Raw genomic sequence first — 25,270 nt, forward strand, 5'->3', positions numbered from 1 at the left:
CTTTCTGTGCCCCAGCAGCCTAACACTGCTTCCAAAGGCATCCTTGCACTTAATTAGGTTGCAGCCAGAATACCTGCTCCACCAGAACCCGGCTCAAATGTGGGGGCCGAGGTCTGGGACTCAGCAAATATGTGTCCAGTGAACAGGCAAGTGGCCCAACAGGCAATGAGTTTTATACATTTTTATACTTTTGGGTTTTCCTCACACCCCAGGTACTCAGTAAGCCTTTGCTGACAGTGAACTGAGTGGGTGAATAAATAACATTTATAGTCTACTTAATCCATAGTCTAATATGTTTTATTTATATTAAATGATTTTGTTTTCTCAATTACAAATGGACTTAGGTCCTATTATTATCTGTATATGTAGATGAAGAGACTTAAATACAGAGCATTTATACAACTTATGCAGGCTAGTAAATGTCAGAGCTAGGATTTGGACCCAGAAAGTCTGACTTTCCAGCCCACACCTTAACCACTACACTATGCTGAATGAATAGAGGGAGCAGATGGCTGGGTGAATGAGTGACCGAATGAGGAGTGCACGGTATCAGAATTGAGGGGTGACCTTTACGAAACACGGGGGAGTTAGGGGTGAACCTGTGGGGCTTATGGGTTCAGGGATGGGAGGTAGGGTTATCTCGGGGTGGCATTAGGCTTAGAGTAGCATTTGCACTATCTGAGAATTCTGGGGGTTTTGTGAAGATTAGGGTACAGGATGATGGACCAGCAGTTGCCTCTTCTCTCTGCAGTTGACTGTGCAGCAGAAGGTGTTCCACATTGCCAATGAGCTCCTGCAAACCGAGAAAGCCTATGTTTCCAGGCTCCACCTCCTGGATCAGGTGAATGGTCCCTCAGGGGTGCCGGGGCACCAGGACCTGGTAGGCGGGTGCCAAGGAGGAAGTGATAGGACCTGAGCCCAACCCTACCATTGGGGCCAGAATCTAGAGTTTGGTAAGGCTCCCCTCTGACCTTGACCCCCATCCTATCCCTGAAGCCAACTCTGATTCATGACCCCAAGCTTGATCTTTGTATCAACCCTCATTCCTAAACCTGGGTAGGTATACCAGCCCTGACTGCAACTCTGACCCAGATCCTGAATTAACCCCTGGCTGTGAACCACACTCTGAACCTCATTCTAACCCTGGACCTATTCCTGACCCCCAAACCCACTAGAATCCCTAAGGGTAGGAATTTTTGTCTGCTTTGTTCACTGCCTGGCACACAGGCAGTGAACAAAAATATTTGTTAAATGAATGGATCTAATTCCAAACTTCTCTCTGACCCTGACCCTGATCCTGACTTCTCATTGTTCCAATGCCTACCTTCAGATCCTAACCTTGACAACCTGAAATCCAACCCCACATTATAAGCCAAACTCCATTCCCTCACTCCTCAGTCTCAAGATCAGTGCTGATCCCAAAACTCCACAGAGCTGCCCAAAGACACTGCCCTCACCTGCCAGTTGCCCCTTGCCCAGCTAAGCCCCAGGCCCCACTGGGCTGATCTCTCCTGCCCTGCCCCATAGGTGTTCTGCGCCCGGCTGCTGGAAGAAGCTCGGAACCGCAGTTCCTTCCCGGCTGACGTCGTCCATGGCATCTTCTCTAACATCTGCTCCATCTATTGCTTCCACCAGCAGTTCCTGCTGCCTGAGCTAGAGAAGCGCATGGAGGAATGGTGAGGGGCCCCAGACCTAGGCTGCCCGCCTTCCTGTCCACTTGCCTGCCGAGCCCAGGCCAGATGTGTGCACGAGAGTTCGTTCCTGCCTGCCCTCTCCTCTCACCACCTTTCACAGAAAGAATCAGGCCTAAGCTCTGCTTTCTAGGCCCTCCCAATCTATAATGAAAGACAGATCAGGACTCAGAAAATTACAACAGAATAATAGCAAAGCTCTAAAGAGTATGAGGTTAGGAGCCAAACTGGCTGGGGTCAAATTCCAGTTCTGCCTCTTGCTAGCTTTATGATGTTAAGCGAGTTTCTTAAATTACTCTGCTTCAGTTTTCTCAGCTGTGAAATAAGGGTAATAGTAATAGCCTACCTTGTAGAGTTATTTTAAGGATTAAATGAGTTGATACATGTAGAGAGCTTAAAACAGTACTTGGTATGTAATAAGTGCTAAATGAATGTGAGCTGTTGTTTTTTTTTGTTGTTTTGTTTGTTTTTGTTTGTTTTTATCAGTGCTATGATAGAGCTGAGAATGGGAGGCTGTGGGAATCCAGATAAAGGGACCAAAACTAGCCTGGGGGTTAAAGAAGGATTCAGGGAGGAGGTGAGATCTGAGCTGAGTCCTGAGGTAGAAGGGCAAGGTTCATAGGCAGTCTCCTGGCTTCCAAGCTCTCCTCTTCCAATTCATCCTTTAGCATCTACACCACCTGCCATAATGGTCTTTCTGAACAACAATCAGACCATGTCACTTCCTGATTAAATCATCTCCATGCTCCCCACACCCACAGGATAAAGCGTGTCTGTGTGACCACAGACGGCTGGCATGAAGTCACTTCCTACATCTCCCCAGCTACTATGACCCCTGAGGGCTGAACCAGGGCTGGTTCTCATGTCTCCCCCAGCAGACTGTGACCAATGAAGGCTGGGACCAGGTTTGGTCCTCTGTGTCCTCCAGTAGACTGTGACTCCTGAGGAGTGCAACCAGGCCTGGTTACTTTGCCCTCCCCTACCTGACAGTGACCCTCTCAGGGCTCAGCTAAGTGTGACTCATTTGTGTCCCCAGAATCACCCAGCACAAGGCTGGGCACAGAATCAAAAAGCAGTGTATGAAGTGGCTCTTGCAGTAAGGTCAGAGCGGGTATTCCAGGACGTGTCATCCCTTGTGCTCAAGGCAGGGCAGAGTTGGGGTGGGTGGCAGCCCAGGCCGTGGTCTCAGGTCAAACTGAGCCTTTTGGCCTACTTTGTTTATAATATAAGCAGCATTTCCAAAGGAGCAGACTGGCTGAGAGGTAGATTTCCAGGACTGAGATAAGACCGGCCTACAGGGTGGGGACATTGTGGGGGACAAGGATCAGCAGGACCACATCAGCCCCTGTTTCCCCCTAGGGACCGCTACCCACGCATTGGAGACATCCTGCAGAAGCTGGCACCCTTCCTCAAGATGTACGGCGAGTATGTGAAGAACTTTGACCGGGCCGTGGAGCTGGTCAACACCTGGACAGAGCGCTCTACCCAGTTTAAAGTGATCATCCATGAGGTGCAGGTAAGCAGTGAAGCTGGATGGGGCCGACTGGGGTGGACAGGTCTGCAGGGACCCAGTCAAGGGTCTTTGGCCAGACCTGAACCCTCCTGCTTCTGCCTGTCACAGAAGGAGGAAGCCTGTGGCAACCTGACCTTGCAGCACCACATGCTGGAGCCTGTGCAGCGCATCCCCCGTTATGAGCTGCTTCTCAAGGACTATCTGTTAAAGCTGCCCCATGGCTCCCCGGACAGCAAGGATGCCCAAAGTGAGTGCACACAACGGGCCCTGTCCCCCCCACCCCAAGACTTAACTCACAGGGTCAGCCTTCCATTGCCACGTAATTGAGATCTCAGAATAGGACCTCCAAACTGAAAGGCCCACCTTGAGGGTCCAGGATGAACCTCCAGGTTGAGATCTCTACCTGAGCACCCAGACAGAACATTCAGGAGTCCCCCCGAGTCTGAAGTTCCCAACTGGAACTCCAGAGTTTGAGGGGCATACCCAGAAAGATCCCCTAAAGGGAGCCATCTGTTTCCTAGGTTGAGACCCCAAGGCTGACCCCTTGACTTCTCCTCAAACGAAGTTGTCCCAAGTGCAAAATGAAACTGAGTCTAAACCCCCAGGGACTGAGCCACCAGGCTAAGAGCCCAGACTGACCCTCTCAGGCCAAGTCCTCTTTACTGAATCTCCACAGCTGAGCTCCCCAGAAAGAGGCTTGTCTCATCAAGCCCCTGACTTTCCATCCTCCACATTAGAGCTCCACTCCGTATCCACCAGCCACTACCCAGAATGACCCTCCCAAAAGAACCCCCATGTCTGATCAGAACCCCACAGAATCACCTCTCCAGAACTGAGCACCTCAGACTGGACTCCATATTTTCTGCCTCCCAGATTTGGATCTCTAGGCTGAGATACCACCTCCTTAGACAAGTACTCACACACTGAACCACTAGAAAAGTGTTTCAGTCTGATTTCTTCAGTATGAGACCCACTCCTCAGGGTCACACCCCAAAGAGTGCTGCCCAGAGTCTCCCCAACTTTCTCTCCCCAGACTGTTACTTCCATTCATTCGTTCATTAATATAACAGCTATTTACTGAGCACCTCGGTGTTCTGTGCATTGTCCTAGGCACATGGGACATGGAGGTGAACAAGACAGACAAGGTCCTTGATCTCAGGGAGTATGTATTATACTCGGGGAGATAGTAGACAAAAGTCATAAATACACTGGAGAACATTAGATAGGTGCTATGTGTGATTCAGAGAATAAGAGGGTAATGTGACAGTGACTGGGGGTCAACTTTAGATTGGGTGGCCTCTCAGAATAGAGGATATTTGAGTCAAATCTGAATAAGAAGAAGGGAGCCACGTGCTGAGTAGGGAAGAGCATGTTCCAGGCAGAGGACCAGTGTGACATGAGCATGACCAGTGAAGGTAGAATGGTGGAAGAAATAGGGCTGGAGACAGGAGCAAGACTTTGAAGGCCAAGATGAGGAGGTGGATTTTATTCTGAGTGCAGTGGGTAGCCATGGCAAGGTTTTGATTAGGATCACTTGAGGAGCCAGAAAGGGAGCCGAGAGACCAGTTAGAAGCCTTTTGCAATAATCTGAGTGGGAAAGGTTGGCTTGATGAGAATGGTAGCAGTGGAAGTAGTGAGAAATGGTTGGATTCAGAATATATTATATTTGAAAGTAGCACTGAAAGAACTAGGGTGAATGGGTGTGGGGCTTGGGAGAAAGAGTCAAGAATGACTTGCATGCATATTTTTGGCTGGTGGTGATGGTTCCTGAGATGAGTTTAGGACTTTGATTTGGAGTTAGATGAGCCTAGAATCCCAGGGAGAGAGATTTGGATGTCACTAGCACAGGGATAGTGTGCAAAGCCATGAGGCTGGCCATAGTCACCAAGGGATTGAGTGTAAATGGAGAAGAAAAGGGGGCCAAGGACAAAGCTGAGGGAGGTGGAATCAGCAAAGGAGACTTAGAAGGAATAGCCCTAAAGGTAGGAGGAAAACCAAGAAAATGTGGGGTCCTGGAAGCCACAAGGGTCGGGAGCAGACAGTTGTGTCCACTGCTGTGTCCACTTCCTAAACTGAGCCCCTTCCACCCCACCAGATGGGGCACTTTGCTACCAAGCCTGGACTTCTAGAAAGAGCTAGAACACTAGAAAATTTGATAGCTGAACTCTACAAACAGACCTCTGCAGACTAAGTGCCTTAGTCCTTTCCCCGAAATGAGAATCCCCACTGAGGTATCAGGATGAACTATAAAACCTAAACCTCTAGAAAAAGCCTTCCAGACTGACTACCTGGGATGAGCCCCATAGACTGACATCTCCAACCTGAGCCCTCAGGCTGAACCCAGTTTGAGGTCCCAGTTATAGATCCCCCACACTGGTTTCCCCAAACTAACGTCCCCAGACTGAGTTTCCAAAATGCTCTCCCCACCCGGGGTGCTGAGAGTGGGTTCCCAGTCACAGCCCTCGGCCTGAGGTCCCAGAGGGAGATTCCCCCAAAAGAGCTTCCCAGTCTCATCTCCTTAGCCACCATTTTATAGACAGGTATTGCCAAACTGAGCACCCTAGATTACCCCCCGCCATTTACTGTCGCTCAGACTGAGACTTCTAGCTTGACCCCAAAAGAATGACTCTCCAGATGATGATGATACCTACCTCATAGAATTGTTTTGAGGATAAATGAGATGATCCAGGTGAAGCTATTAGCACAGTACCTGGCACATGGTAAAGACTCAATAAATGTTAGTTGTTTTTATTACTGAATGCCCTGACTGATGCCCTCCATACTGAATGCCCCTAAAATCAGCCCCCAGATTGAGTTCACCTAATTTAGGTTCCTGTTTTATACCAATCTCAGCCCTATCTGAGTCCCTAGAATGAACTTCAGAGCTTGAGCTTGGCCAGCTGAGCTCCCCACATTGAGCCCAAAGATGAACCCCCCAGAAAGAACTTCCCAATCCAGTTTTCTGAGCTGCTCAGTATGAAAATCTCTGAATGAGAGCCAGCCTGAGATGTGCTCACTAAGCTCCCCAGCCCAAGGTCTTAAGCTGACCTCTCTATTTTTTTTACCCCTCAAGACTCAAATCCCCAGGTAGAGCCCCAGAAAGTACCTCCAGGTCTGAGCCCCCACTGAATCCTGGTTCCCCAGACTGACTCCCCCACTTTCTACTTCCCAGACTGAACTCTGGAGCCTGGACCCTAGACTCCCCAAACCAGGCCAGCTGGAACTCCTGGCCTGAGCAGCCTACCCTGAGCCCAAGACTGAACTCAAACCAAGATCCCAGACTGCCAAGCCCAGACCAGGCCCACCAGAGCTTCCAGACCAAGCTCCTACACAAAGCTCCCCAAAGCGCACTCCCTAGCCTGAACCCCCAAGTGAAATCCTGGACTGAAATCCCCACACTGAATCCCCAGACAGAGCCTACACACACTGGACCCCTGTAAATGCCAGTCTGTACCTCACACAATACGCTTTGATAGCAAAGCGGTCTGAGCCCAGCGGCCTCCACAGGCCTGAACTTATATGCCCACAGCTTGCCGGAGTCTTCTTCCTGTCCCCTTCCCGGGGCACTGCCTACCTGCACAACCCAGCATGCCCGTTGCCCTGGGGTAGGGGAGATGCAGAATGTGTGGGAGAAAGGGCAGCTCTGATGTCAGCTCTGCTGCCTCCCAGGCAGATAGCCTAGGGCCGGCACCTCTTCTCTCTGAGTCTCAATTTCCTCATTGGACAAACAGGGCACATAGGGTTGTTGTGACAATTGAATGATGGCATGCAAAGCATCTGTTCAGGAGCCCGGGAGAGGATGGTGAGACCTTGGCCCCATCCTAGGGAGCTCCTAGTCTGCTGAGGGATGCAGATATATAAATACACAGTGGATACGTAGTGTGACTGGTGGGACAGAGGGGAGCAAAGGGGAAGGTGGAAATCCAGACAGTATCCTAATCCAGCCTGGGAACTCAGGGCAGGCTTATAGGAGGAGGTGAGCTGAATTCAGAAGACTGAGCTGGCCAGGTGAAGCAAGACAGGACATGTTTAGAGAGGTGCAAGTGGAGAAAGCTGGAGAGGTCAACAGAAGCCAGATCACCAAGGGCCTTGAATGCCAGGCTAAAGGACTGGGTCTTTACCCTGAAGGCAAAGGGAAACCACTGACAGATTTGAACAGAGGAGTGACAGCAAGCTGTATGTGAGAATGCTCCCTCTGGCAGCTAGGACGGAAAAGGGCTGGGAGGTTGGAGATGCACCTGAAAGGCCTGAACTGGGTTAGGGGCCACAGATCTTGAGCACCAAGACTTGGTCATGGAGGTCATTTTCCTTGGTCATTTTCCCCTAGGAAAATAATACTTGGTTTGCCAACCATGTGGACCCTCTTCAGAAGCACCTGTGCTCCTCCATTACAGGCATATTTTCTGAGTGGGAAAATACAGCACCGTGCAGACAAGAGAGGGGTGCAGTGCAGCTGGGCCTCAAGCATGGGCAAGATTTGTTAGTGTGTGGAGATGCATAGGGACTTATTTCGGTTTTTTTCTGATACCTGGTCACAATAGGAAATATGGAAATACAGGAAAGCTGAAAGAGGCAGGGAAGAAAATCACCTATGATACGAGACTCCAGAGAATAAGCGTGAGGAACATTTTGACATATTTTCTTCCTGGTGTTTTTTATACACGTATATTTGTGAAATTGAGATCATTTGGTATATACAAGTTTGTATCCTTTCCTTTTCTTAAAATGTCCTGAGCATTTCACAGATTATGAAAAACCCTACCAAAGCATCATTTGCAAAGGTTGTTTAGTATTGCATTATATGAATGCACATTTATTTAACTGGGTTGTTTCTGGTTTGACACTGTTGTAAACACCACTGCAATGAAAGTGTATTTGTACATAAAACGTGTACTTTCTTAGTATAGATTCCTATAATCAGAATTATTGAGACAAAGAATAGGATCATCTCTTTGCTTCATCTGACTTTTTTCTGATTATAAAAGTAATACGTGTTCTCTGTCAAAAATATGGAAAAAGAAGACAATAAAAATCACCCATAGTCCCATCATCCAGAGACAACTTGTTAAACATGGGTATATTTCCTTCCAGTTACATGTGTAACTATTATTGTTGTTTTTTTAATGGTAATAATAATCTTAAGCTTGCGTTTTATTGGCTGCCAGCTATTTCATGTCCTGTGATTCTGCTATTGTGGCATTAATTGAGTCAGTTTCTGATTTTAAGTGATGTTGCTATGGACATCTTTGAGGCTGGCACTTTCTGGAATGGGAAGGGTGTGGTCAGGCCAGGAGGAGGTATTCAGAAGCTCCCAAGAGCCTTTTCTCTGCTAGCCCCCCCATCTGACCTCCCACTCTGCCCGCAGAGTCTCTGGAGCTGATAGCCACAGCAGCAGAGCACTCTAATGCTGCCATCCGCAAAATGGTGAGTGGTCCTTCTAACCCCTGCCCTTCCTTGGCCAAGCCACCTATCTCGATCTCCGTTCTGGGGTGGGGGGCTTGCGACTTGTGGACATCTGAGGGGAGGCCAGCACCCCAAACCCTGCCTTTTATTCACTGTCTCCTGCCAGGAACGAATGCACAAGCTGCTGAAGGTATATGAGCTGCTAGGGGGTGAGGAAGACATTGTCAGCCCCACTAAAGAGCTCATAAAAGAAGGCCACATCCTTAAGCTGTCAGCAAAGAATGGGACCACTCAAGACCGATACCTCATACTAGTAAGTGCCACGGGTAGGGGTGCATGCCCCCCACCCCTGCCCGCCACATTGACCTGGTACTCACTCAAGGCTATACTTCCTGCTCTCCATTCTTTCCTCTACTAACTCATTGTATTTTCACTACCTTTACTGGGAATTTTTTTCTCTCTACTTTACAGATAATGTAACTAAGACTTAGAGAGAAGTGACTTGCCCAAGGCCACCCAACTAGGAAGGGACTCCCATGCCTAGGCTCTTTCCTTGCAACCTTTGTGTCCAGTCTGGACTGTGTTTTCTCCACCTATTGCCTTGAGTCCCTAGCAGTAAAGCTTCGGGAGTAATAACGGAAGGGAGCTGGGCCACACCCCTTGTGGGTCCTCCACACATACATCTGAAACCTTTTCCTTCCTAGTTCAACGACCGCCTCCTTTACTGTGTGCCCAGGCTGCGGCTCCTTGGCCAGAAGTTTAGCGTGCGGGCACGCATCGATGTAGATGGCATGGAGGTGAGCACCAGGAGGTGGGAAATGGGGACCTGGAGTGGGGCCTTGGTGCTGGGAGGAACAAAGACATTCTGACTTTGACCCCAAGTGTGTGCATATGTGCAGAGGGCGAGGGCCCTGTAGAGCTCAGTAGGCCTCACCAAGCCCCTTTCTGTCTCCATTCAGCTAAAGGAAAGCTCCAACCTCAATCTGCCTCGGACCTTCCTGGTGTCAGGAAAGCAGCGGTCCCTGGAGCTCCAGGCCAGGTACTTGCCCTTGCCTGTATCTTCCCTCCAGCCCCCTCTTCCCTTCAGATATGCTGAGGCACTCTAGGCCTAGTGCCAGGGCAGAGGCTACCTCCCTAGAGGAGAGATTGTTCCAGAGAAAGGGTGGGTACCTTCCCCAAAGATGCTTGCTCTTCTGATGGGTTTTGTTAGAGGAGAGGGAAGAATGAGATAGTAAACCAAACATAAATAACAACAGCACAAATCGTTTATTGTAGATTCAGAGATTTAAGAGAAATAACAACCAGATGCAATGCTTGGTCCATGATAGGAGTCTGGTTTGAGAAAAACAGCCCTAAAAGACATTTGCAAGACAACAGGGAAAATCCTAACTGTGAACTGGGCATCAGCTATCAGGGAATTATTGCTAACTTTCTCAGGTGTGATAATGGTATAGGAGGATATAGGAGAATGGCCTTGTTTTTTGTTTTTGTTTTTCCTTGCGGTACGCGGGCCTCTCACTGCTGTGGCCTCTCCCGTTGCGGAGCACAGGCTCCGGATGCGCAGGCTCAGCGGCCATGGCTCACGGGCCTAGCCGCTCCGCGGCATGTGGGATCTTCCCGGACCGGGGCACGAACCCATGTCCCCTGCATCGGCAGGCGGACTCACAACCACCGCACCACCAGGGAAGCCTCAGGGCCTTGTTTTTTGGTGATGCATGATGATGATTTAGTATCATGATATCTGTAACTTATTTTTAAATGATTTATCAACCAAAAAATATATACATATACACACATATCTACGTATATAAATATATATTAATATATACATATATATGAAATAAATATAGCAAAATATTTTTTAAATTTGCATCTATATAGTGGGTATATATTTAATGTACTTGTGTTATCCTATCTACTTTTCTGTATGCCTGAAACTTTTCATAATAAGAAAATTTTAAATAATAACAAATTTTAAAATAATGCCTAGCTATTTAACAAAGGGGCCTTCATATCCATTCTCTACTTGAATGATAATAATAATAGTTCACATTTAATGAAGACTTGCTCTTATGCCAGGCACAGTTTTTGTTTTGTTTTGTTTTAATTTTTATTTATTTATGTCTGTGTTGGGTCTTCGTTGCAGTGCATGAGCTTCTCATTGCTGTGGCTTCTCTTGTTGCAGAGCACGGGCTCTAGGTGTATGGGCTCCAGTAGTTGTGGCACACGGGCTCAGTAGTTGTGGTGCACGGGCTTAGTTGCTCCGCGGCATGTGGGATCTTCCCGGACCAGGGCTCGAACCTGTGTCCTCTGCATTGGCAGGCGGATTCTTAACCACTGTGCCACCAGGGAAGTCCCTGCCAGGCACAGTTTTAAGTTGATTTTAACTTAAACATTTTAAGTTTAAATTGACTAGTCAGATTCTTAAAACAATCCTTGAAGTAGCCACTGTTACCATCAACCTCACTTTACAGATGAGGAAACTGAGGCACAGAAGAGTTATGCACCTTGCCCAAGATCCCACAGCTAAAAAGAAGCAGAGCAGGAATTGGAGCTCATGCTGCCTTCTGAGGGCCCAGGTGATAGGGTATCGAGGCCATGGTCAGGGCCAGCGAGTGGATGCATATGGGTAGATGATCTGCTTCTGACAGGCTGCAAGGAATTAAGAAATAAGAGTCAGAACCCTCATTGCTGGAACTGTGTGGAGGCAGGAGAGAGAGATGAATGTGGGCTAGAGGGTGTCGTCCTGGAAGATGAGAGAAGGGAGTTAGGTTTGATGCTCTGAGAGACTGAGAGAGCATCTCAGAGGCCTGTGGCCAGGAAAGTGAGAACAAAGGTGACAACGGGCACTTCCAGGGGAGGGCAGGTGTGGGGCCCAGTCAGGCCTCAGCAGAGCCTAAGTGATAAGTCACGTGGCTGGGATGAGTCGTCTGCTGGGAGGCTGGGAAGGAGGGGGCTGCAGAGGGATGCTGGGCCCAGAAGGGTGCACCGAGCAGTGTAGGGTTTCCTCCTAGTGGCAAAGGGAAGGCATGGAGCATTTACTTTGCAGTTGCTTTTACTGCCCTTTAAAATGTTGTTTTTAATGAAAAATTTCAAATATCCAGAAAAGTAGTAATACAACAAATACCCATGTGCCCACCATTTAGACAACTGATTCTCAACTTTGGTGACACAGGAATCAGCTGAGGAGCTTTTAAAAAATACTGATGTCTGGGACCCACCCCTGGAGACTTTGGTTTAATATGTCTGGGGTATAGCCTGAACATGGGGAGTTTTAAAAGCTCCCCAGATGATTTTAATGTGTGCACCAGGGTTTAGAACCACTGACTTAGGAATCAGTATATATTTTTGCCTTCCTTCCCCAACTCTCTGGTCTGCCCTGCAGTCTCCAAGGCCTCCACCCTGGTGCAGGCCCATCAACTGCTCACTAGGAGTAGGACCAGCTTCATGGCTGACTCCTGCCTGGCCTCTTCTAATTTTTAGTTGCTCCGTGGCATGTGGGAGCCTGCCTTCTTTTTTTTAAAATCCAAACAAATTTAATAAGTACCATATCTAATGACTTTATCAATATCACCAGATATATGGTTGATATAAAAATTAATTGTATTTCTACATACTAGCAACAATTAGAAAATAAAACTAGAAAAATAATGTTCTTTACAATCATATCAAAAGTATCAAATACCTAGAAACAAATTTAATGAAATAGTTTCAAGACCTGTACCCTGAAAGCCGTAAAATTTTGCTGAGAGACATTTAAAAGGAACTAAATAAATGAGAGATTTATCGTTTCATGTACTGAAATATTCAATATTGCTAGGACTATGATGATCTCAAATTGATCTACAGCTTCAGTTCCAATCAAAATCTCAGTAGATTTTTTTGTGTGTAAAAGTTGACATACTGATTCTAAATATATACGGAAATGCAACGAACCTAGCACAGCCGGACCAATCTTGATGACAAAGTTTGAAGATTTACATTACCAGATTTCAAGACTTAGCAGAAAACTACTAAAAAGTGTTTTATGGCAGAAGGATATAAATTAGACAGACTGAACAGTCCAAAAATAGATGCATACATATATGGACACTTAAAGACAAAAGCAGTAAATACAGTTCATGAGGGAAATTATGTAGAGAAATTAGATATCTCTATGGAACAATATGAAGCAGCCATATAAACTTTGATGGATAATAACATACTATTTAAAGCTTAAACAAAAAGCAACTCACACTGATTGAGCACCTAGTTTATCAAGGATTGTGCTGGGAACTTTACAGATCACCTCAGCCCCATTTTCCTTCTGTCACAGCACTGATCCCCCTGTATTGTCCCTGTCTCCCCCTCTAGACCGTGAGCTCCTTCCCTGATGGTAGGGTCCTCTCTGAGGCCCAAGTTCCTAGCACAGGGTCTGGAGAGTATTAATAACTGTTGAATAAATAAACTCAGATAGGTTATATGACTTGCCTAAGGTCACAAGTGATAAGTGAAGGAGAAGAGGGTCAAACGCACGTCTTTCCAACTCCAAAACACCTGCTCTTTACCACTACAATTGCTTTTGGTTGGCCTGCCTAACCCAACATCTTTCTTTCCCCCTGCCCCCACCACCTTCCCTACCCAAGGACTGAGGAGGAGAAGAAAGACTGGGTCCAGGTAACATCCAAGAAGACTTTGTGGTAGGGGGCTGGAAGAGTATTAACAGGTCTTCAAGGGGGTGGTGGGCTCTCCCCTAAAATTCACATCTCACCAGAATGGGCCTGGACACCTGCCTTCCAATAAACTTTACCATCCCCATTTTACAGATAAGCAAACTGAGGTCCAGAGGTTAAGCAGAAACTAACCAATTCTTCCTTTAGAAAGCTGGCTCCTCTGAGGGTGTAACCCCAGTGAGTTAAGCCCTGTAAAACCTTAATCCCAGATAGTAATAGCCAGGAAGGCCTTTTGTGGTTTTTCAGCCCCTGATCCCCCTCCCCCACTTCACAAATATAAGAACTGAGACCTGGATTTGGGAAGGGACTTGCCCAAGGTCATACACCTAGCAAGGGGTAGAGCTGGGCCTAGAACCTAACTTTTCTGACTCCAAGCTAGGTTATAGGAAGGTTGAGGTAAGGGTGGAAATGGGTGAGTTTTGAGGTGTTCTGACCTCTTCTTACACCTCCTCCCAGGCCATCAACTCTACCCTCCTGAAGCATGAACAGACGCTGGAGACCTTCAAACTGTTGAACTCCACAAACAGGGAAGATGAAGACACACCCCCCAACTCTCCGGTAAGAGTCCCCACCCCCTCCTCCTGCACCGGGACCCCCTCTGGGCCTCCAGGTGCCCACCTTACCTTGTGATGCTCCTCTCCCCTTCCCAGAGGGTAAAGACCAGAGAGGCAGTGCATGACCTCAGAAGCACAGTCTTCTTTTGGTAGAGCCACAGAGAAATCATTGGGCAAACAATGCTCAGAAAGTAGACATGACTGGTCGTCAGTCGCACAGTGAGGTAGAGCAGAGCCAGGACTCAAAGGCAGGTCTTCTGAATGTATCTGCTGCCTCCCAGTGATGATCCAAGCCTTGGGGCAGGGGCAGGGGCAGGGGCAGGGGCAAGGGCTGGATGGACTGGACTGGGGAGTAGCTGTCTCTGACCTGAGCCCTGGCCCTCTCTCCAGAATGTGGATCTTGGGAAGCGGGCACCTACGCCCATCCGGGAAAAGGAAGTCACCATGTGCATGCGCTGCCAGGAGCCCTTCAATTCCATCACCAAACGCAGGCACCACTGCAAGGCCTGCGGGCATGTGAGTGCTGGGAGGCAGGGGCAGAGCTAGGGAGGAGACAGGCTGGCAGCCCAAAGGCCCACTTCTAAATGGGCACTCTCTAAGTGGGGGGAGGCTGTGAGTCTGCTGTGGGAGTTGGTACACTGAAGGGGAAGGCCCGTTGGAATCAGGCTGTCTTACCCACTTGCCACCCCAGGTGGTTTGTGGGAAGTGCTCTGAGTTCCGGGCCCGCCTTGTCTATGACAACAACCGCTCCAACCGTGTGTGCACTGACTGCTACGTGGCCTTGCATGGGGTGCCCGGGAGCAGCCCAGCCTGCAGCCAGCATACACCCCAGCGCCGGAGGTCCATCCTGGAGGTAAGAGCCAAGCCCCCCAACTAACCCACCCACACTGACCACATGGGCCCCAGCCACCCACGCAGTGGTGGCTGAGGCCTGGGCATCTCTGAAATCGTAGTACCGTGTGTATCCACTGAACAAGTGACCCAGGCTTGGAGTGAGTAAAATGAGTATGAGTGAATGAAAGAGTAATTTTTATTTAAGTGCTTTATTCTTCACAGTAACTTACCTATCAATGCTATTCCTATTCCTGTTTTACAAATGAGGAAACTGAGGCCCTGGGAGGTTATTTGCCCATGTTACACAGTGAGTGGCAGCTTTCTTATTACAAAGCAGGATATATGCACTGAAGAAAGTTAGACAATATAAACAAAAATACCATATTCCTTTGACCCAGAGATTACCACCATTAATGCTTATGCTTCCTATCTTTCTAGATGCACGCACATACACACACTTTTGCTTTTTAAATTGAGGTATTTATTTTATTTAACACTTAAAGAAAGCCAACTCTGTGCCAGGCACTCTTCTAAGCGCTTTGTATGTATTAATTCATTTAATCCTTACAACAGCCCTATATGCTCTCCTTCCAAGTCAATATATTTCCATCTAGGGCTGGGATTCTCGGACTGACTGCCTTACCCACCCACCCAACCCCTTAACCACAACGCTAGGTTGCTTCTCGCTGAGTGCAGGGAATGCATGTGATGAAAGATGAAAAAAAAAGATGAAGTGTAAATGCATAAATGACTTGAGGAATAAATGGACTGATGGAAGAATGCCTGACTGGCATTTAGGTGCCCCCACTGAGAGCTACACACCCCTCCCAGCAACTCTTAGAGGCAGCAGCCATGGCCCAAATCTGGCAGACAAGCCTGGCTTTGAATCTCGACTCTTGACTGAGTGACAAAGGGCAAATCACTCCTATCACCTGAGCTTCAGCATCCTCCTCTGAGACATGGAAATAGCAATGCCTATGCTGAGGGGGTGTTGAAGCCAAGAGGAGCCAGGCTAGGCCTCCTATCAACATTGATACCCCCCATGTCTCTGGCCACAGAAACAGGCCTCAGTGGCTGCGGAGAACAGCGTCATCTGCAGCTTCCTGCACTACATGGAGAAGGGCGGGAAAGGCTGGCACAAGGCCTGGTTTGTGGTCCCTGAGAACGAACCCTTGGTGCTGTACATCTACGGAGCCCCTCAGGTGTGCATCCTACTCCTTTGGGTCCTTTCAGCCACCTGGCAAAACCAGGCTGCCCTCCTTTCACCTGAGTCCTTCACCTCTCCTTGACCTTGGAGGATAGGGTGAACCTAAGGAGAAATCAGAAGCCCCCACCCTTGTGAGACAAAGACTGGCTAGAGACAAGGAGTGGCTGTGGGTCAACTTATGCAGAGAAAAGTTGGTGACTTGTGGGAGGGCTAGCTTCTTGGAGGAAGCTGTAGTGGAGACAAGGCACTGCTTAATCCAATTTGGAGTGGGGAAGATGCAGATGGGGGGCAACAGCCCAAAGGCTGGAAAACATTATATGCTAAAGAGACTAGCCCACCTGGTTTGGGGTGTGGAAGGAAAGAGGTATTTGAACCAGCCTGCGTTCTAGCCCCAGTTCAGACATTTTCCTGTTGCTCAGTGAAGCCACGTAAGGTTCTTGAGCAAGGGAAGAAAAAGAGGGGTTTAAAAAAAAAAAAAAAAAAAAAAGAAAAAGAGGGGTTTAGCAGATACAAAACCAGTGAGAAGCCCAACCCCTAGGTGACCCCTGGCTTTGTCCCTGTTCCCCAGGATGTGAAAGCCCAGCGCAGCCTGCCCCTCATTGGCTTTGAGGTGGGGCCTCCTGAGGCTGGGGAACGGCCTGACAGACGGCATGTCTTCAAGATCACCCAGAGCCACCTGAGCTGGTACTTCAGTCCTGAGACAGAGGAGCTGCAGCGGCGCTGGATGGCTGTGCTCGGCCGGGCAGGCCGTGGGGACACGTTCTGCCCAGGGCCCACACTGTCTGAGGACAGAGAGATGGAGGAGGCACCAGTGGCAGCTTCAGGAGCCATGGCGGAACCCTCCGAAGCCCCCCAGACCCGAGACAAGACCTAGAGGGTTTGTGGGTAACTGGGGCCCCCTGCCCCACACTCTAGCTGCCCATGTCCAATTGAGGGCCCCAGCCCGCTCTCTCCCAGCTCAGTCAATACTTGAACTCCCATCATGGGCACTTTCAATCCTGAATGCTGGGTCTTGGGTTTTTTAATTCATCTTTTCACAAAACCTGGGCTTTTAAAACAAATATTCCTACAGTGATGTTAATTTTTTTTAAACCCTGTCCTCCAGGGAGGGTGGGAGCTGTTGCTAGACCTGCCTGAATTAGGCCATTTCCCCCCAACCCCTCAATACCCTACAGATCCTGCCTCCACCCAATTCCCCCCAAAGCACCAGAGGCAGGAGATCTGGATTCAAGTGCCAGCTCTGCCACTGACCCCATGGTCCTGGCCCACCCCTGCCCCCTCAACCAGTGTCTTCACATGTATGATGCTACATGGGGTGGTGACCTCCTGCCTCTCCCACGGCTTACAGCTTCTACCTGGCCCCAGGCTACCCAGTATTTTATCGTCCAGACCCATGGCAGGGCCACGGGGCAGGACAGGGGAACAGGGGGGAGGACAATGAATACTCTTTGTTTTGTTTTTTAAAGAAAAATACAGTTTATTTCAGGCTTACGGAAACGTTCAGAGCGCTGCTGTGCTCCATTCGTCCGTTTGTTTGTCCAAAGTACCAGGCTGCTGGGGTGGGCCCAGAAACTGCTCCCTTGCTGAGCTCTGAAGCTCAGCTCCCAGAAGGCTGATTCCAAGACTACTCACAGGTCAAGCCACAAATTAAACAATAAGGTATTATTTATTGAGGTCTTAAGCCTCATCCCTGGACTTCAATGGGATGAGGAGTTTGAAAAGAGGTTGAAGGAGACAGAAAACAAAGCCCCAGGTCCCCCGAGCTCACTGCCTAGACAAGGTCTTAGACATCCTGAAGGAGCCCAGGGCTGGACACTGGGCTGCAGGAAGGAAGCATTCCTGGGAGATTCCAGTTTCTGGGCAGGGGCATACAGCTGCTCTGTGTGGGGGCAGGGGGAAGCGAGGGAGAGGTACCACAGCTACTTCTGTTCACATCATCAACTAACCTCTCTTCCATGAGCAAGCTCATCTTAACATTCCTTACCCAGCGGGAATACTGGTTCTCCTGTTGGTCCTCTCCCTTCACACATCCACCTGCCTACTACCAGCCAGCGTTTAGCTTTTCCTCTAGTCACGCCCATACCCACTCATCCCTCCCTCTTCACACTGACTGCACCCAAGTGGCACTTTGCTGGGAAACCAGGCCTCATCACTCAGACCACCCCAAGACCAAAGACCCTTGGGCTCTTCTTCCCTGGAAGGAGCTGGACAGGGGAATGGGAGAGGGTGGAGATGGGGTAACCAGTCCAGAGGTCCATGACCCTCCAAAAAACCCCTACAAACAAGCCCCAAACAACTAGCAAACAAGGACCCAGACTATTTCCAGCCCCACTCATTTCTTTCTCCGGACAATGGTCCAGCCATCCTCCACTATCTCCTCTTCCTTAATAGTCTGGGAGTCTGGACCAGGCTGGGGGCAGACCCCATGTGTAGCTGCCCCATCATTCGTAGCTGCGACCTGGAGGAGAAATACAAGAGAGAGCTAAATACAACACCTCCCAACTGTGGCCAGTGGAGACCCAGGCTCTCCCAGCTTTGCCAGGACTGGCTGTGTGACCTTAGGAAAGTTTCCTGCCCTCTCTGGATAATACAACCACCACCACCATCACCACCACCCCCATCACTTCCCTGTGAAACTAGCTGATCTTCCAGAAGACTGAAAATATCTGCATCTCCACACCCAAGAGGCACCCCCTTCACCTCCATCTCCTCCACGCTGTTTGCATCATCATCCTCATCAGTCTCTCTGGCTGTCGTCAGTGCGGTGGCTCTGACCTTGCACTTTCTTTGGGTGATGAGAGAGGCCATCTCCTTCAGAGCAGCCCTATCACCCCTCTGGAAGTGGTGGAACATGGTCTGTAGCTGCTGGCTCACCTACCAAGAAAACATTCAACCAGCTTGGATTTTCTAGAGAACCTACAATACAACCAGCCCGTGTTTGCAGCAAGAGTGGGGAGGGGTCCGGAATTTTCCAGCAGAGAATGGGGCTCTTTCCTCTCCAAGGAGTTCACTAATGAAGCAACCACATATGAAGGGCTCAGTAAGGGTCTGAAGCATGGAAGGAGGGCCTCCTAGCAGGGAAGGCACTAGAACTGGGTTTGAAAGATGGAAGATGTAAAAAGGGAAGGCAATCCCAGCGGGGGCAGTAATGTTAACCAGAGCAGGGGTGGAAATGTACCTGGCCTGATGTGTCCTTGAGATGGGGTGACGAACAGACCTAGCTGAGAATGATGTATAGAGAGAAATAGAAGAGGCAAGATTTGAAAAGCCTGGGAAGACTAGACTCAGGCAATAGGGAGTCATAGAACGTTCTTGCACAGGACTCAAGAAAAGAATGGTTACAGCCAAGAGTATTGGTCTAAAACAGACAGCTAGGGATAAGAAAGGCTGCAGGCAGGGAGACAGCAGTTGTATCCACGATATGCTCACCTGGGGCAGACTCCCATCCTCCACAACCGTATCAAACTCGTTTGTCATTAGCTCCCCGAGGAAGTCCTCCACCTCATCTAGCTCCAAGTCAGCTGAGTAGGAAAGGATAGGGTCCTCTGATCAAAGACCAGCCAACTTCATCACCCATGCCCACTACCCTTCAATACCTACTTAGTGGATCCACATCTGGTTGGTGGGTAAAGGTTCAGTGAGCCTTTTATTTGCTAAAGTGCTCTACTTTCCAGGTTTTAACATGATTTTTAAAAAGAAAAAACCAAACACTAAATAAAATACCTAATTTCGAATCTCCTGCATTCTACTAAGCCCTCTATTCCTGCAGCATTCCATCCACACTTGCCGTCTTTCATCTGGCCTATTTTAACCGGCCTCCTCTCTGTGTGACCTTGAGCATGTGACTTACTCATCTCCAAGCCTCAGTTTTCTCATCTGCAAAGTGATGTTAATAGTAACCTCCTTGAAGGTCTGTTATGAGAAGTCACCCAAACAATGCCTAGCACAGGGGAGACCCATAATCCATGTTCACTTCCATCACTCAAGGGCTGAAGTTTTTGAAATGTAGAGACTCTTCCCAGCTGTGGTTCCACCGACACAGGAGGCCATAGACCAATGGCATAGGTAAGAAGAAATGGATGTAAGTACTTGCCACAATGAAATCATCACAGCCTTGACCTAACATCCTATCGTGTTACTTTGGCTAAGACTCTTGGCTTCAGTTACCTTATAGGCCCATGCTCTACTTTTTCTGAATTAGAGAATAACTCAAGAAAGTCTTCCACAAAGCTCCTTGCTCTCTCTTCCCTCTGGGAGAGCTCATTCACCCCCTTGGCTTTCCCTAACACTCTAATATCCCCCAAATCTGTCTCCAACCCAGACTACTCTCCACCTGTTTCACAGGTGGCTCAGACCCTCCATATCCAAAGCCAGATTCATCATCTTACCCTGCAAACCTACTTCTCATTCCCCAGCGTTCTTCTATACCATGAAAGGCACCTAAGCCACCCAGCGACTCAAACCTGAAACCTGCCCCCCTTCCCCTCCCCCTCTACAGCCAAACAATTTCCTTAGGGCCACGCCTTCTTTTCCATGACTACTGCCAGTGCCCTAGTTCAGGCCTCATCATTTTCTAGTCAGAAACAGCTTCCTCATCAGTCTTTCCCTCTCCAGTCCATGCTCCACAGTGACTACTTTCTAGCCAGAAAACCCCATCGTTTTAGATCCTGCTCATGAATTTTTAATCACCTACTGCAGTGTTTCATGTTCGGCTTCTGAGAAATAACTGTCCTGCTGGGTTTTAAGGGAAGCTATTCACAGAAAACTAATGGGAACCAAAGGTAAACAGCTTTCTTTTTGGTGATTCTTAACCTTATCCAAGCCTTTAATATGTTAATGATTACTGTGACTCTTAAGTAAGAAACTGAAGAAAAGAGCTTTTCTTATATCATTTGACTGGAGAAGGTTTTTCTTCGCTGAACATCTAACAGAACTAGTCTTCCAACGCATGCATTTTGGCAAACACTAGCTTAAAGGACAAAAATCAAAGGCCCATAAGACCTTCCATGTCTCACCCCTTTCCAGGGTCCTCTCCAACCCCCATTCTCCACCACTTCTCCCTTCCACACACCCACAAGCGCACACACACCGTTACTCTAACACTGAGCTCCCCACCACTTTCCAAATATAACACATAATCTCCTCATACCACAGGACTTATTTTTGAGTGCTGCTCTCTCTGCCTCCCCCACTTAGTTAACTCCTTCTCATCCCTTAAGATTCAGCCCAATCACCACCACCCCCTAACGATCTCCAAAAGACGCCTCCTTCCCAGTCTCACATTACCCAAGCACCGAGCTCCTCTTCACTAGAACACCTATCACCCTATGTGTAAACGCCTATTTACTTATCTGGATCCCTCACTAGATGGTAAACTTCCTTGAGAGAAAGGACACTGCCTACTGTCATCTTCAAGACTAAAAAACTATATGAAAAATTCTGTAAAAATCATACTTTGCAAAAGACTCCCTGCAGGGCCCCTTATTCTTAACGACCCTCAACACACACCAAAGATGTAGATCTCTGCTGTCCAAAAAGTCAAATGTGGTTACTGAGCACTTAAAGTGTGACTAGGCCAAAAACATGAGATGTACTAAAACTGAAAAATACCCACCAGATTTTGAAAACGTAATGCTAAAAAAAATGTAAAACATCTCATTAATAATGTTTTATACTGACTACATGTCGAAGTATTTTGGATATGTTGAGTTGAATAATATTAATTTCATCTGCTTCTTTTTACTTTATTAAAGTGGCTGCTGAAAAATGTTTAATTACGTGATGCGACTAGCATTGTATTTCTATTGGACTGCGCTGGTGGATACTTTTATATCCATTTTACAAATTATGAAACTGAGTCTCAGGGGAGTAAACCGATTTGTCCAGCCTGATACCCTGAGTCAATGGCACGGCCCGTAAGGCATTCGAACTCAGGATTCTGACTCCAAAGCCTGCATTCATTCCACCTCGCCCTCAGGTACCAACCGACAATTGCTCAAGAGGAAGTGCCGACTCACTAGGATCGGCCTCCTCCTTCCCACGCCCCACAGAGACACGTCCTAGCGCCTCACATTCACTCACCATTGCGGAAGAAGTACTCCTCCACTGCACCCCCCAGCCACTCAGCCTTCTCCTGGCTGTGCACACCCCCGAAGCCGTTCTCCACAGCGATCTGCGAACACAGGCCCAAGCCCACCACGTCAGCCCGGGAGCCGGCCTACGGGAGCGCAGGAGGCCGCTGCTTACACCGCCCAACCAAGCCTCCGGCGGCTCGCCGGACCAACTCCTGTTGTGCCCCGGTCGTTAACCTTTGTCCCAGCCGCGGCCCCGCTCACCTGCAAGGCGGGCCAGGCCTCCAGCGCCGCGCGGACAGCAACCCCGAAGAGTGCTCGCAAATCTTCAGCAGCGCCCGCCATCATCCGGCCGCGGAGCGTGTGACGTCCAGGCGGGCCAATACCAGCGCAGCACCGCCCAGGCAGAAGGAGTCGGAAGCCGAGCCTGAGAACGCAGATTCGCCTTTCCGCAGACCTGGCAGCAAGACTAGAGCAATAGAAAAGTCTGTCGAGCAATCGATGACACCACTGCAGTCACTCACATGTAATAAATCTAAGGAAGCCAGGAGGGGAGGGCGGCTGAGGCCATGAGTTCCGGACCCATGGGTACTGCGCAGAAAAGATGTGGGGAACTTATTAAAGATGCACGTTTCAGGCCCTAGAACAGAAGCAACCTCACGTAGCATTGCCTAAAAATCTGCATTTAATAATGCATCCTAACATCTTATAGAACACTCCACCCAATAACAGCAGAATACACATTTTTCTGAAGTGCACGTGGAGTATTTTCCAGGACAGACTATATGTTAAGTCTAAAGCAGGCCTCAATAGATTTAAAAGGATTGAAATCATACAAAGTACGTTCTCTGACCACAATGGAGTGAAATTAGAAGTCAATAACGGAAAGACATTTATGAAATTCACAAATATGTGGATATTAACACACTTCTAAATAACAAATGGGTCAAAGAAAAAAAATCACAAGAGAAATAAGACATCTTGAAATGACTTGAAAGCTAAAGCACAGCACACCAAAATTTATGAGGTGCAGCCAAAGCAATGCTTAAATGGAATTTTATAGCTGTAAACGTCCCTATTAAAAAAGAAGAAAGATCTTAAATGAATAACCTGAACTTCCCCCTCAGGAAACTAGAAAAAGAAGAACAGAGTAATCCCAAAGCAAGCAGAAGGAAGGAAATAATAAAAATTGGAGAGGAAATAAATGTAACAGAAAATAGAAAAACAACAGAGAAAATCAGTAAAACCAAAACTCAGTCTTTTTAAGAAAGATCAACAAAATTGACAAACTTTTTGCTACATTAACTAAGTAAAAAATAGAGAAGATTCAAATTACTGAAATGAGGAATGAAAGAGGTGACATCACTACCAACTAGTCAAAAAAGCCCATATATTGCATGTTATCGTTTATATGAAATGTACAGAACAAGCAAATCTATGGAGACAGAAAATAGATTAATGGTTGCCTAAGGATAAAGGAAGGGGGAAAATGTGGCCTGACTCCTAATGAGTATAGGGTTTCTTTTAGGGGCAATGAAAATGTTCTAAAATTAGATGTGGTGACGTCTGCTGTTAGGGCCTGAGTTGTGTCCCGCCCCCAACCCCCATTCATACGTTGAAGCCCTAAGCCCCAGAATGTGGTTGTATTTGGAGGCAGAGCCTTTAAAGAGGTAATTAAGGTAAAATGAGGCCATGTGGGTGCACCCTAGTCCAATATGATTGGTGTCCTTATAAGAAGAGGAGATTATGGCCCAGCGGTTAGGACTCAGTGCTTCCACTGCAGGGGACACAGGGGGTTCAATCCCTGGTCAGGGAACTAAGATGCCACAAGACGCATGGTGTGGCCAAAAAAAAAAAGAGATTAGGACAGAGAAACCAGACGCATGCACAGAGAGATGACCATGTGAACACACATCTGCAAGACGAGGAAAAAGGCCTCAGAAGAAACCAAACCTGCCAACACCTTGATCTCAAACTTCTAGCTTCTAGAGCTTTGAGAAAATAAAGTTTTGTTGTTAAAGCCACCAGTCTGTAGTATTTTGTTATGGCAGCCCTAGCAAACTAATATAGTTTCACAACTCTGAAAATATACTAAAAACCATTTAATTGTACATTTTAAATGGGTGAAGCTTATGGTATATAAATAATATCTCAATAAAGCTGTTTTTAGAAAAGTATTATAGGTGATTCCCTCTCACAGCAAAGGTTGCAAACTTTGGACAAGTCCATGTTAACAAACAGTACTGATACTTCTGTGTCTGGCCCTGTGCTTAGTGCTGCTGGGTCATGGGGTTTGGTCAGATGCTCAAGGAGCTTACAGTCTGGCATGCAAGATTTTCCAAGGACCAGAGAGTATGATCAGTGCTCAGGGTGAATGCAGATTTTTGAAAGGCCTGAGGCAGATAGAATTTTGCAAGCTGTTTTTAAGAAAAACAGTACAAATTTAGGGATGAAAGTGAGTATTGCTTTAGATTTATAAAAGAAATTTTAAAATTTACAAATTCCAATTTTAAAAAAAAACTGACAAATGCCACAAACATCCTCAAAACTAGAGGAATAAAATATTTTTGTTAATTGCCTGACTAATCTCTCTACTAATTTTTCCTTTTTTTTATTGGTTGCAAACACTTTGATATCCTCCTGTAAGTAAATGACAATTATTTTATAATAACATTTTCAAGAGAGAATAAAAAGAATTCGATTGAATTCAATTCCATTCGGTTGATCAAAATATTTTGTTATTGGTAGTTTAGAAAAATTTCAACTTCACAGCTTGTTATTAGTAACACAAATTTAAGATTGTTGTTAAATTTGGGAAAACTTCTATTTAGTTTCGTTTACATGTGAGCTGTAAAATTTCATGGTATTTTGACTGTTCTGTGCAGTGACAAATCTTAAGTACTTCTCAAATTGACAATGCTCAACACCCAGGGACTTGGAAGTGGTCTGTGTAAGTGTGAAGTGCGGAGGCTTAAACTTTATTAGTTCTATGATAAATCCATCTCTGTGCAATGCTAGAGGAGAAAGGATCACAGGAGCCCATGGGAGTCCAGCAGAGGGTGTTCCTGATACAGCCTTGGGGATTATGGCAAGCCTCTGAGAGATAATGCCTCAGACTTAAAGTTTGAGAGGAATTTTGCCAGGTGATGGGGAGTTTGTGTAGATGAGGGTGAAGGTGTGTTTCTAAAGAAAGAAAGAGCCTTTCGTGCTGAGGAAACAATCTATACAAAGAAACAGAAGCAGGGAACAACATGGTGTGTGATGATAATCATGAGCATTCCCAGA

General features: G+C 47.5%; 2 protein-coding genes across 3 annotated transcripts in view; one reads left to right on the forward strand and one right to left on the reverse strand.

Moving 5' to 3' along the window:
• Positions 1-17,405, forward strand: part of FGD1 (FYVE, RhoGEF and PH domain containing 1) — a gene marked incomplete at its 5' end in the record, with an annotated part of 35,839 nt that extends 18,434 nt beyond the window's left edge. Inside the window, 14 exons of the mRNA XM_024767175.1 lie at positions 752-841; positions 1,528-1,676; positions 3,051-3,207; positions 3,313-3,451; positions 8,570-8,628; positions 8,774-8,920; positions 9,312-9,404; positions 9,567-9,646; positions 13,233-13,263; positions 13,776-13,877; positions 14,264-14,389; positions 14,565-14,726; positions 15,766-15,909; positions 16,483-17,405. Of these exons, the coding sequence (XP_024622943.1) occupies positions 752-841; positions 1,528-1,676; positions 3,051-3,207; positions 3,313-3,451; positions 8,570-8,628; positions 8,774-8,920; positions 9,312-9,404; positions 9,567-9,646; positions 13,233-13,263; positions 13,776-13,877; positions 14,264-14,389; positions 14,565-14,726; positions 15,766-15,909; positions 16,483-16,788 (1,785 nt within the window). The remainder of the gene's footprint in view (positions 1-751; positions 842-1,527; positions 1,677-3,050; positions 3,208-3,312; positions 3,452-8,569; positions 8,629-8,773; positions 8,921-9,311; positions 9,405-9,566; positions 9,647-13,232; positions 13,264-13,775; positions 13,878-14,263; positions 14,390-14,564; positions 14,727-15,765; positions 15,910-16,482) is intronic.
• TSR2 (TSR2 ribosome maturation factor) lies at positions 17,371-22,359 on the reverse strand. 2 transcript variants are annotated; one of them, XM_024767188.1, is made up of 5 exons: positions 22,250-22,359; positions 21,996-22,086; positions 19,344-19,435; positions 18,615-18,788; positions 17,371-18,372 (listed from the first exon to the last, which is right to left on the reverse strand). In XM_024767188.1, the coding sequence occupies exons 1-5, from the start codon at positions 22,331-22,333 to the stop codon at positions 18,247-18,249; spliced, it is 567 nt and encodes a 188-aa protein (XP_024622956.1). In that variant the 5' UTR covers positions 22,334-22,359; the 3' UTR covers positions 17,371-18,246. The 2 variants fall into 2 exon arrangements, with proteins under 2 accessions (XP_024622956.1, XP_024622957.1); XM_024767189.1 differs by lacking the exon at positions 21,996-22,086 and having other exon boundaries at positions 17,562-18,372; positions 22,250-22,321.
• Between the last annotated feature and the right edge of the window lie 2,911 nt (positions 22,360-25,270).

The sequence above is a fragment of the Neophocaena asiaeorientalis genome, unplaced genomic scaffold (assembly GCF_003031525.2).
Source record: "Neophocaena asiaeorientalis asiaeorientalis breed wild unplaced genomic scaffold, Neophocaena_asiaeorientalis_V1.1 scaffold313, whole genome shotgun sequence".
Classification (NCBI taxonomy): Eukaryota; Metazoa; Chordata; class Mammalia; order Artiodactyla; family Phocoenidae; genus Neophocaena; species Neophocaena asiaeorientalis.